Source organism: Rosa chinensis, chromosome 3 (genome assembly GCF_002994745.2).
Source record: "Rosa chinensis cultivar Old Blush chromosome 3, RchiOBHm-V2, whole genome shotgun sequence".
In the NCBI taxonomy this organism is placed as follows: domain Eukaryota; kingdom Viridiplantae; phylum Streptophyta; class Magnoliopsida; order Rosales; family Rosaceae; genus Rosa; species Rosa chinensis.
The window spans coordinates 782,107-794,427 of record NC_037090.1 but is presented as its reverse complement, the minus strand read 5'-3'; the positions used below and the strand labels follow the sequence as shown (position 1 = coordinate 794,427).

At 39.2% G+C, this 12,321-nt stretch overlaps 2 protein-coding genes across 5 annotated transcripts; both read left to right on the top strand.

The window, feature by feature from the left end:
• The first annotated feature begins 6,088 nt into the window (after nucleotides 1-6,088).
• On the top strand, nucleotides 6,089-7,906 carry LOC112193156 (putative F-box protein PP2-B12). The gene is made up of 3 exons (XM_024333210.2): nucleotides 6,089-6,602; nucleotides 7,053-7,171; nucleotides 7,265-7,906. Exons 1-3 carry the CDS (start codon nucleotides 6,177-6,179, stop codon nucleotides 7,758-7,760), a joined length of 1,041 nt encoding a protein of 346 aa, XP_024188978.1. The 5' UTR covers nucleotides 6,089-6,176; the 3' UTR covers nucleotides 7,761-7,906.
• Nucleotides 7,907-8,762: 856 nt separating this feature from the next.
• LOC112192910 lies at nucleotides 8,763-12,260 on the top strand. Of its 4 annotated transcripts, none has more exons than XM_024332834.2 (3): nucleotides 8,763-8,915; nucleotides 9,947-10,071; nucleotides 10,201-12,260. In XM_024332834.2, the coding sequence occupies exon 3, from the start codon at nucleotides 10,295-10,297 to the stop codon at nucleotides 12,080-12,082; it is 1,788 nt and encodes a 595-aa protein (XP_024188602.1). In that variant the 5' UTR covers nucleotides 8,763-8,915; nucleotides 9,947-10,071; nucleotides 10,201-10,294; the 3' UTR covers nucleotides 12,083-12,260. The 4 variants fall into 4 exon arrangements, with proteins under 4 accessions (XP_024188602.1, XP_024188600.1, XP_024188603.1 ...); XM_024332832.2 differs by having other exon boundaries at nucleotides 10,182-12,260; XM_024332835.2 differs by lacking the exon at nucleotides 9,947-10,071 and having other exon boundaries at nucleotides 8,764-8,915.
• The last annotated feature ends 61 nt before the right edge of the window (nucleotides 12,261-12,321 follow it).

Below are 12,321 nucleotides of genomic sequence, written 5' to 3'. Positions count from 1 at the left end.
AGACTTCATTATATGCCTTTGACTTCTTCATATGAAATGTTCCACTATGAGTGTAGATCATCCTGACAAATTTTCAGAGCTTCAATCCATGTGGTTGGGCCGGAAATGCTGCTGGACCTCTTACAGGTCCAGTTTTCCGGTTTTGCTTCTGTAGAAAATTGGGCTGATTGTTTGAAGGCCTTCCACTCATATTTTTCTCTGGCACTCTTCATAAGAAATGATCATTTGGGTGTCTAGAATGGATCTGGAAGGTTTCAGCACATTTGAAGTTCATTTGGTCAGGCGGCCGCTCCTTCTTCCTTGCTTGGCTCTGATTCTCCTAGCCGGAGTAAGAAAATATTCAAGGTTGACTTTTTAGTGCATTTTCATTCTTCTCCATCATTTCTAGGTAATTATGGACCTAACGCTCATTTCACCTTCATTTACTCCAATGTACCTAAAAATAGAAATTGAATTAAAATCGATTCAGTTAAGGAATTAACTAAGCAAAATGTGAGGAATTAACTATTAAAATATCACATTAAAATGCTCCTATCATTGGGGTTAGTTTGGTTTCTTTAGTTCTTTAAGAATAATGTAGGGTGAATAAGTGCACTCTTCGGATTGCGACCCTCCTCCATCTGGTTACCATATCGGTGCTTATTATTATAGCGACATTCATCTAAGCTAGCTCTTAGTCTCGCCAGCGATTCAATATTGGCGTAGCCCTACTGGGTCATTGTGTAATTCTGCCTACAGTTTCATTATAATGGATTGACGCCCTCCCTTTAAAAAAAAGTTATCTAGGTCATGATTTAGAGCAAGGTTATGACCATTCTTACCAAGATAATCTCTCTCTCTCTCTCTCTCAAGACACGGTCGAGAAAGAAGAATAATTTGATGGCGAAAGACAACGATGAAGGAATGGATGGATTTCAAAAATTTTTAATTAGTGCGGAATTAGTTTAACCATTAAACTACTAACTAAACATAAAATCCATTCCTTTAACCCATGATCTTGGCTTATTGTGATATGTATATAAACATAGCATGCATAGTAAGGAAGAACAAAGAAGTAGTTTATGTTCTACTCACCCTTGAAGCGTGATCTCAATCCGATCCAAGTGAACCACCAAAGTTCCTCTCCTTGATCTCTCCTTGTGTGTGTTTCCTCCACCTTGAAGCACCTTGAATTAAGAACTCCTTCTTGTACTCCTTCTTGTGCTTGTAATCTTCTCCTTGATGTAGTAAGGAAAGCCACAAAAAGATATGGCCTCTAAGGATCTTCACCAAGTGAATCAAGAGATGAAGAAAGATGAAAGAAAAGAAGAAATTATGCAAGTGTTCTTCTTTCCTTTAATTTTGTAATGGACCAAGAGAGAACTCTTTCTCTCTCTCTCAAATCTGAAAATAATAGTGTGGAGACACACTTAAATTATTATGTCCATGCTTTCACTTTTATATAATAGGAAATAACTCCAATTACTAAAAGAAAAATATTGGCTTTCATAAAGCCAATATGTTGGCTGGTCCAAACATGTTATTGGGCACTAAAAATGTGTCTTGGGCTTTCATTTAAATCTCATTTAGTGAAGCCCAAGTCCACACCAAAAAACCCGACAATCGTTTAGGCCAAATAGGTTCGATTTTACCCGAAAATCCTAATTATGTCCAAATAATAAATCTAATTAATTATTTGGTCATAACCAACTCTTGTTTAATCTTCTTCATATACAATCTCAATGATCCACTTATATGGTGTGCGATCTCTTAGGTTCTAATTAACAAGGCAGTGAAGTTTATAGAAACCATTCTATTTTGTTTACGAATCAAAAACTCCATTTTTGATTCTCCCTTGTTATTAGGATTATAAATGTTTACTAATCCTCGGGGACTTCACAAGTCATGAGTGACGTCTTGCAACATATCATGACTATCCTAGTTAATGTAGAATGACAAAGAATCTATTCAATTGGAATTACAATACAATACAGTCCTTCTCTAACACTATGTTCTAAATCACATCATCGGGGTATGGAATTGATATGTCAATCCCCTAATGTGATTTTCATTCTTATGTGATTCTTAGAATGTGATTAGAAACTCCTTTTTAATCTCATTCAATGCTTTGGCCGAAGACTCATTGAATCACATCTTTGAACATACACCTTATTTACTTAAGGATAGAGATTTCTTATTGTACACTCACATGTCTCCATGACCGAATTGATTATACCAATAAATGCATCTATTATATCCATTAAGGGACACAATATTATTGCATCATCAAGAAATAATCAATTCACTCATAAGACAACTATGGTGTCTCAGGTCAAAGGACTAATTTGTATTATTGCAATTTAGAGTTCAAGTTTGACATGTAAGTAAGACTCCATACAAGAACTCTAATGATCGCGTTCAGTGTACTCTTTAAATTAAGAGCACCCACATACTTGTATTAGTGTCTCCACACAAATGACAAGAGACATATCATCCTCCATATTGAGCATACATAGTATGTGCTAGTCTTTCCGGATTATCAATGTCCAAGTGATAATCCTATGACTAGGAACCTTTTAGGATAAGAGTGTGAAAGAGTAAAGGTCTCACACATCTAACTCTTTAGATTACTTTCTCTTTAACTCATATTCCTTGGACCTTGTTCAATCAAATATCAAATATAAGCAATGAACAATAAACTTGCCCTTTTGATTAATAATAATTACAATAATAATTACATCAAAATGATTGTTTTAGGACACAATTCCTTCAAAGGATGCATAAGCTAGCTAGGATACGTACGTGATAAAGGATGAGGAGTAATCGATCACCTGCGGGACAGTGATTGCGGATGTGGTCGGATCGATCTGTAGTTCTGGCCACTACTACAAAAAGTTAATCACACAACGGAACATAAATCATATGTTGTGTGTTTAAGTAAACTCTATTGTACAACGGTATTAGTGATGTTCCGTTGTGTGAATGTCAACAAAGTGATAACTTTTTTATCAGAACTACATTGCACAACGGAATTAAGTATTGTCCGTTGTCTGAGTCTTAAAAAATTTTAGCGGCAGATTTTCCTTCACTCTGGAGTCTTGGTTGCCTCTTGAAACACTGAAATTTGGGCTACCACGTACAACGGTATAACTATTTCTGTTGTGTGATTGAAAAACTGAGCACAAAATTTTGAGGAAGTTTGCTTGAATGTCATCCACTAGGTACGCCAAGTGCAAGTTGTAGAAATCAGACAACAGATTTAAGCTATTCTGTTGTGTGAAGTAGGAACATAGGCGACAATACTTTGAGCCAAAATGTTATGGGCGGCATGTTTCCCTCCATGTTTTCACATTTTGATTTTACGTAATGCACTCATACAACAGTTTGTTAAGTTTCTGTTGTGGGAGTGACTTTGAGAAAATTTCAAGGTTTAATTGCCAATTTGCCATACCATATCATGTCTAAAAGAAAAAAGAAAACAAAACGAAATGTACCTCTCGTCTCTCTCGACCCTCTCTCTCGACATCTCGACCCTCAGAATAGCTTCTCGATCCAAATTCTCTTCGTCACTGTTCTCCTCTTCACTAACTCCACTCCCAATTGTCTCTCTACCTCTACTCCGATTTACTCTGTCACTGTGTTGCTTGACCTTCGATTTACTCTTATCCTTAAACCCTAATTCACCAATTAGGGCTCGCTCTTCATCTTTGATTGAAATCGATCTCGTTGGTAGGACGACATCAACGAGAGAAAAAGAGAGAGAATCCATGAACAGGATGCACTACATGGAGGTGAACACCACTGGCGCCACCGACAAGCTCAACGAGGTCGACATCGAGTCCGGCGAGGTCTTGTAGCCCGGCCCCTCAGTAAAGGCGTGAACCAGCAAGGTCTGCGGCATCTTATCCGCTCAGCTTGTCCTCACCACCGCCATCTCCTTCGTCACCGTTCTCTACACTTTTGTCAAGGTTTTGTTTGGACAATTAAAGTTGTGATTATTAGGATTGGGTTTTTGATTATGAGGGAGATAGGGTTCTGGGTTTGGAGATTTTGAAATTAGGTTGTTTCTGGTTTTGGGTCTGTTGATTGTGGTTTAAATTTGGCTTCTTTGTGTTTTGGTCTGTAGGATGAGATGGAAATGGCAAAGGCTAGTGAGGAAGTTGTGGTGGAGAATTCTAATACATGTGAAGAATGTGGTGCTAGTTTCAAGAAACCTTAATATCTCGAGCAGCATATGCAAAGCCATTCTCTTGAGGTATTGTGTTTGTTGGATTTTGTTTGTCTATATAGATTTCATAAGAATTGTTTGATCTTATGAGTTGGGTGTAACTCTTTTGGAGAGAGACACAACTCATTATATATTTGGTTTTATGAGAATTGCGGAAGGAAAAGTATCTGATTACTTGATTGGCAGTGAAATCAGTGGCATCTTGTATAAGAGTCTGATGATCCTGCTGATGTTTGATTTCGAAACAGCGCGCTGATATTTTTATGCTTGTTTGGTTTAAGTTTTTGTATGTTTTTCATCTATTGAAGATAGAGTTTTTGCAGGAATCAACATGTTTAAGAACTATACCGTTTGGATCGCGTGAAGCATTGGATCCTACCAAATCCCACCAAAGAACTCCAAAATGCGAACGTAGCAAATGGGCAGTTTGATAGATACTCTTATGATTCTTTCGGGTGACCTTGTCCAAGTTGTTACAAAGGTATGCAATTCATGGCATTCCTTGGATCTGCATCTCACATTGATTTGAGCTCACTACCCTCAATGGCTAGTAAGTCTCAGTCTCTCTCTCTCTCTCTCTCAAAATGAATTTCTAGCTTCTGTTTTTGAGAGAAAACTGAAATTTGATTGATTGGTTAATCTGGAATGTGTTGTAGTCATAGGTACAACATCAAGGGACGTGTTTATCCAGCAATCCTCCTCGTCAAGAATAACAAAGTTACCGAAAAGGCAAGCTCTCTCTGATCAGTTATCACAAAATTTTGATATAATATTCACACAACGGTGTTTCACCGTTGTGTGAGTATGCTTATCACACAACACCGAGATAGACGACAGACATGGTCCAAATCACACAACAGATTTCCACCGTTGTGTGATGCGTTTTTTGTAGTAGTGGGTGTTCCCCGACGTTCTATGTTTCGAGTCGGCCGCCTAATTGACGCCGCTTGGGGCGAGTTACTGCCGGATGAGACCACTATTCCTAGTTCCATATCAGTTTCTTTTGCTCAAATTACGCAAAAGAGTTGGACTTTTACTATCATTTGTTGTTAATAGTAGTTGTAATCTATCTTTCTTTCTTTGAGGAAACAAATTGAGCATGGGATTGTGAGGGGTGAAGTGGAAAGTCAGAACATATTTCAGAAGTGCGATTCCGACTTCAAAGGAAAAAGAAAGAATGAAAAGATGGATCCATCAATGTACACAAAGATTGCGACTTGCGTGGCCGCTATATTTTCCTAGGAGTGTTAAAAAAAAAGAGCTAGCTAGAACATGCAAACCAGATAGAATTGACACATACAAAGTGTCTCTTCCGAACGTCATGTTCTTAAATTACTATATAGTATAACCACATTAACTGTTACAAAAAAAAAAAAACAAAATCATTGGATGGATACATGGATTATTAGTCTAGAAACGTGGCGACCTCTCAAACTTCTGACTCTATGTGCGTTGTCATCTTGTCCATTTTATGGGAGGTAGAGTCTACATTGGTGGGATGTGGTGTCATTGAGCCCAAGCTTCTCACCAACGCTGATGTGGCACTCATAAGGTCTTCTTCTTCTTCCCCGTGGATTATGATTGACCGCACAACTGTTTTCTTCTTATTATAAGCTCTTCTTCATGTTCCTTACTATCCAAGGTTGTCCCCATTGATCTCCTATTTTCTTTTATCTTCGCAGAAAAAGAAAGGAAAAACCCACCATTGCTGCATGTTACTCATTTCTACATGCAGTAACTAGGTCTCTACCAGAAAGCACTAGCTGCACATGGAAAGAGAAAGTAAAAAGAGGAAATAGAATGGATTCTGATGCCAAAAGGATATAACTTTTATAGCTAATAATAAAAATGGTTCCCCCTATCTTTTTCAGCGGTTGATAATGGAAAAAACAAAAGAGACTTAACCGCTAAGATATCATCCCTAGCTATAAATCCTCCAAAACCAGATCCAACACTTCCACACAATTCCATGCTGACACGAACACACGAAGGAAGAACGAGAACAAGAACAAGAACAAGAACAAGGCACCACGCAGTGAAACAGAGCAGCAAGAAAACCATGCGTAACGATGAAGAAGATGGACGAGGAGGAGGAGGAGGAGGAATCACCTGCGGTGCTGTGACGGTGGGGCTGGATCTGCAGGCTTTGCCGGAGGGATGCATAGCCAACGTCATCTCCCTGACGACTCCTCCAGATGCGTGCCGGCTGTCGTCGGTTTCGAGGAGTTTCAGGTCGGCCGCCGAATCCGACTCCGTTTGGAGCAGGTTCCTGCCGCCGGAGATTCCCACCATCCTGTCTCACTCGGGGCCTCACGCCCCCAGTTGCCGATCCAAATCCAAGGAGTTCTACCTCGCTCTCTGCGACAATCCAGTGCTCATTGACGATGGCAAAATGGTAAATTTACTACACCACTACGGGTTGCGGAACTTTGTGTCAAACTTTAGGGTGAACATTAAAACATGTTTGGACTTATTTTGTCTCTGTGTTGGCATTATCAAGATACATTGATGTGAATTGTCGAATTAGTTTGGTTTATTCATTGATTTCGAATGTACACATGAAACCTAAATCTATCGATTTGTTGGATGATTGTGAGTACATGGCTGTACCTTAGTTGATTGATACTTAATTGATTGATATTCTGCACATTGTTAATGTGCCTGTTTGTGCAGCCTTAGATCGATAATGATATATAGGATTAAGTTAGGTTAAGAGTTCGATTCTTGTAGTGTGTGATCAAACTGTAATAAATAGGGTTTCAGCTGTCTTGTTATTTCGATTTGCTATATGCCTATATATATGTGCTATATTCCTATGATGGTGACTCTTCTTGACATTGTGCAGAGCTTTTCACTAGACAAATGGAGTGGGAAAAAATGTTACATGGTATCTGCAAGGGACCTTGTGATTGTTTGGGCTGATACTCCTAACTATTGGAAGTGGATTTCTCTGCCCGAGTCCAGGTCTAAATTTAGTTTGCTTCTTTGTATAGGGGTTGGTTTTGACTTTTGACTTACAATCTAACATTTTTTTATAATGTAATCAAGCAAAAACAGATTTGAGGAGGTTGCTGAGCTTGTTGGTGTTTGCTGGCTTGAAATCCGTGGCAAAATTGACACTCGCTTGCTGTCCCCATCGACTGTGTACAAAGCTTACCTTGTGTTCAAGTCAACTGCAGCGGCTTATGGATTTGACTACCAACCTGCCGAGGTCAGTGTAGGTCTGGTTGGAGGAGAAGAACCCACAAAGAACCCAGTGTTTCTTGTCGCCGATAGTGGCCGGACTCAGAGCTCCCAGATTGTGCCAAGGCGTCTTGGCCTACACCTGAGAAACCGCATTTTGGTGCAAGTATCCCAGCCCAGAGAGACCAATGACAATCAATACCCGAAGGAAAGAGCAGACGGGTGGTTGGAGATTGAGCTGGGTGAGTTCTTCTGTGAAGGAGGAGTAGATGGGGAGTTGGAAATGACTTGTTTGGAAACCAGCGGTGGTCAGTGGAAGGGTGGTCTTATTGTTCAAGGCATTGAGGTCAGGCCAAAGAGGAAGTCCTAGCTTTAGTAGGATTCGTCTGAATTAAGGGTTTGATTTTTTATTTATTTGCTGTTACTATTCTGTAATTTAAGAAAAAGGAAAGAAGGACTCCTTTTACATTGTAATTTGCTGCAATTGAGATTAATGAATGATCTGCATTACTTTGATGTGTGAAGTATAAAGATAAAAGTATTGGTTCCTCAGTATATAATAGTATTGGTTTCTATCAACTGACCTCATTTGTCAAGAATTGAGTATGATTGAACTTTAGCTTGTATGCTTGAATGTGGTTGGTGTTGATACTTCATATAGCTACTTCAAGTTTTGATCTCAGAGCCAAAACTCTGGCTCTGTGTAAGAATTCCCATATCCTGTTGTCTTCTGTCCGCTGTCGTACATGCTGCCATTCGAGTTCGCTGTTTCTATTTTCTAACAAGCTCTTCGTTTCCGATAGATAGGCTCCCTCAGTGTGAAAGTTTTGATGTGACAACTATATTGTTCTTCTATTTTCTAACAAGCTCTTCATTTCCAATAGATTAACTCCTTCGGTGTAAGTTTTGATTTGACTATTATATTGTTTGAATCAAAGCGCAACCGACATATAAATTCAAACTGATATGTAAATTTAATTGGTATGATGACGTGAGTTGAGCACAATCAATATGAAAATTCAATTAATGTGATGGAGCTACCGTAAAAAACAAAATGCAACGCTATAGCAATCATAAGTATTTTACAAAAGAAATAAAATTTGACAAAAAATCAAAATTAAACTTCAAAGAATACATAATCGGCATAAAAGAGTGAAAATATCTTCTCTAAAAGATAAAAAAAGTTAATTTTCTTTTTAAATCTGGGAAGATAAAATAAGAGGCATTCCAAAATAAAAATCTCTAATTCACATTCAGATAATTTTTTTTTCTTTCAAATACGAGTTTGACGATTTTGAAAATATAGAGTTACTGAGAAAAACCCAAAACGAGAAACAAGAAAAAAAAGAAAAGGACATAAAAAAGAAAAGAAGGACAAAAGGTTTTGTTAGGTTTGGTTTATCTATCTCTTCGAATTGCCGGACTCGAAGAACAGACAAAGAAGAAGAAGAAGACCTGAACAGGCGAACTGCATCTTCTCATCTTCATCAGAAGAAGCAGAAACCCACTTAATCTCACACACCAGGTACTTTTGTTTCTCCTCTCCCCTTTTCTTCTCCCTCTTCCTCTTTTCCCTCTTACATAGTTTTTTTCTCCACCAAAATATGAAACACTAAAGTTGAATGAAATCAAAGCAGAAAACTTGTTGATTTTCCTTTTGATACTATTCTCGAGGAATCGTCTTTTCAATTGAAAAGGAGGAGAACCCATTTCTGAAAGTCCTGATTTTTCATGCTCTCTGGGGCATTGGGATCTCTGGATTACTGTTTTAGATCCGTTCTGAGAAACCCAATTGTTGCTTCAATGGAAAATGTCAGATTCTCTGGTTTAAAATTCTGGGTTTTTGAAGTTCTGGTTTTGGGAGTTGAGCTGGGGAATTGTTATGGAGCATTGGGTTGTGGGTGAGTTAGTTCACTGACTCAAATGGTCACATTTACTGTTCTATGAGCTGCGGCTGTTATGCAGTCGAGTGTGGTCTTAGTTCTAGTGTCATTTGACCTACATTGTGTTCGGCGTGTAATGGATGAGAAGCAAAAACTCTTCGGGTACCTAGAAGACGTCTTCAAGTCATATTCTTGGACTCATGCGCAGTCTGCCAATGTTAGGATGATGAGTGAGTAATTCCATTGTTAGCTGTAAATCTGGCTTAGGAAATTGATGTTCGGGCTTGAGGAAGGAATATGGTCTTTTATGCAGCCTAACTCTGCCTTTTATGCAGTCGAATCTGGTCTTAGTTCTAGAGCTGTTTGGCCTACATTGTGTTCAGGGGGTAATGGATAAGAAGTGATAACTCTCAGAGTTCCTAGAAGATTGTCTTAAAGTCAAATTGTTCGACTTCTGCATAATCCTTCAATATTAGGATGATTTGCCATATATCTTTGGGGAATGAGGTGTTTTGTAGCCTAGAACTGTTAAAGTAAAGCTTATTAACTGTTAAAGTGAAACTTAAGGCAAGAGTGGGTTTTTGTTCTGTCCGGAAACTGTTGTTTTTATATTTCTTAAAGTCAATGTAAACTGCTGATTGGTCTTTTTTTTTTTTTTTTTTGGGCCTTACAGGTGAGGTTAATCGTGAAAGGATATAATGCATTCAATATCTAAGGAAGGGTATACACCGTGAAATGCAGATGTTATTGAATCAACAAAAGCACCCTTTTTTTATAACTAGTTATTAGTTAGTACTGGTATTGTTCTCCTGTTTTTTTTTCGTTATTCATGTGCATTATCATATGTACGCACACAAATAGAAATACTACTCCCTTGGTCTTTTTATTGATGTTTCTATATCTAACAGGAGGTGTCATGTCGTGCAGTGTTTACAACACACCCGTGGAGACAAGTTTTAATGTGCGTCAGGATGAGGGGTTAGAATCCTGTGATACTTCTGCTCTTTCTGCCGATATATTCATGGAAGATCATTCTCTAGTTCCTGTACCCGATGATTCTCTAAGCTTGACAGACTATGCATTAGCTATTGGGCAAGAATTTCCTGATGTTGAAACCTGCCGAAGAGCATTGAAGGATGTTGCCATTGCAATGCATTTTGATCTTCGTATCGTCAAATCAGATCGAAGCCGGTTTATAGCCAAGTGCTCCAAAGAAGGCTGTCCATGGCGTGTCCATGTAGCAAAATGTCCTGGAGTTCCCACCTTTACAATAAGAACCCTGCATGGTGAGCATACCTGTGAAGGAGTCCGCCACCTTCATCATCAGCAAGCATCAGTAGGTTGGGTTGCTAGGTCTGTGGAAGCTCGAGTTCGGGATAATCCACGATATAAACCAAAAGAGATCCTGCAAGATATCCGTGATCAGCATGGGGTTGCTGTTTCTTACATGCAGGCGTGGCGTGGCAAGGAGCGTAGCATGGCAGCGCTTCATGGAACTCTTGAAGAAGGATATCGCCTTCTTCCTGCCTACTGTGAGCAAATAAGGAAAAACAATCCAGGAAGCATTGCTTCAGTTTTTGCCTCTGGACAAGAAAATTGTTTCCAGCGGCTCTTTGTTTCCTACCGTGCATCAATTTATGGGTTTATACATGCTTGTAGACCACTTTTAGAACTTGACAAAGCACATCTTAAAGGCAAATACCTGGGTACATTACTCTGTGCTGCATCTGTTGATGCTGATGATGCATTATTTCCACTGGCAATAGCTATTGTTGATGTTGAAAGTGACGAGAATTGGATGTGGTTTATGTCAGAATTACGAAAGCTTCTTGGAGTAAACACTGACAACATGCCTAGACTTACAATACTCTCTGAAAGACAAAAGGGCATTGTGGAAGCCGTGGAAACTCATTTCCCAAGTGCCTTTCATGGTTTTTGTCTGCGTTATGTAAGTGAAAATTTCCGTGATACATTTAAGAACACAAAGTTGGTGAATATCTTCTGGAATGCTGTTTATGCTCTCACTGCAGTTGAATTTGAGAGCAAGATTGCAGAGATGATGGAGATCTCACAAGACGTGATTCCATGGTTTCAACACTTCCCTCCTCAACTTTGGGCTGTAGCATACTTTGAAGGTGTGCGATTTGGCCATTTTACCCTCGGGGTGACAGAGCTGCTGTATAATTGGGCCCTTGAATGCCATGAGCTCCCTATTGTGCAAATGATGGAGCATATTCGTCATCAGTTGGCATCGTGGTTTAATGATCGTAGGGATATGGGCATGAGGTTGACATCGATTCTAGTACCTTCTGCTGAGAAGCGAATTTTAGAGGCAATTGCTGATGCTCGCTGCTATCAAGTGCTTCGTGCAAATGAAGTTGAATTTGAAATTGTATCAACTGAACGGACAAATATCGTGGATATAAGAACTCGAGTGTGCTCATGTCGTCGTTGGCATATATATGGTTTACCTTGTGCGCATGCTGCTGCTGCACTTATTTCTTGTGGACACAATGTCCCTTTATTTGCTGAGCCTTGCTTCACAGTAGCAAGTTACAGAGAGACCTATTCACAAATGATTCATCCTATTCCAGACAAGAGCTTATGGAATGAGCCCAGTGAAGGAACAGAGGGTGGGAGCGCCAAGGTTGATATCACGATTCGTCCACCCAAGACTAGGCGTCCCCCTGGCAGACCGAAAAAGAAGGTCCTTCGTGTAGAGAACTTCAAGCGCCCAAAGAGAGTTGTTCAATGTGGTCGGTGCCATATGTTAGGACATTCTCAAAAGAAATGCACCTTGCCAATATGACCTGAAGTAGCTCGTTAGATCTTTCTTTCTTTTTCCCTCCCTTGTTTCTGGCTCACTTTCCTTTCATTGTTCGAAAAATGCAATAGAGTCAGTGGGATGTTTGTAATGATAATGTATGTTTTAATTAAGTAGTTTCTATAAATGTGAAATAAGGATTCAGTCCTTTTCGGCACAGTTCTGTCTATTTGTCATGTGCACATAGTGGCAGCATCTCTGTGGTTTTCTGGCTCTATACCTAA

Coding starts and splice junctions, on each gene's coding strand:
- LOC112193156 (XM_024333210.2), top strand. CDS start 6,177: ATGCTGACACGAACACACGAAGGAAGAACGAGAACAAGAACAAGAACA. Junction 6,603..7,052: donor TCATTGACGATGGCAAAATG/GTAAATTTACTA, acceptor GACATTGTGCAG/AGCTTTTCACTAGACAAATG. Junction 7,172..7,264: donor ATTTCTCTGCCCGAGTCCAG/GTCTAAATTTAG, acceptor AAGCAAAAACAG/ATTTGAGGAGGTTGCTGAGC.
- LOC112192910 (XM_024332832.2), top strand. CDS start 10,190: ATGTCGTGCAGTGTTTACAACACACCCGTGGAGACAAGTTTTAATGTG.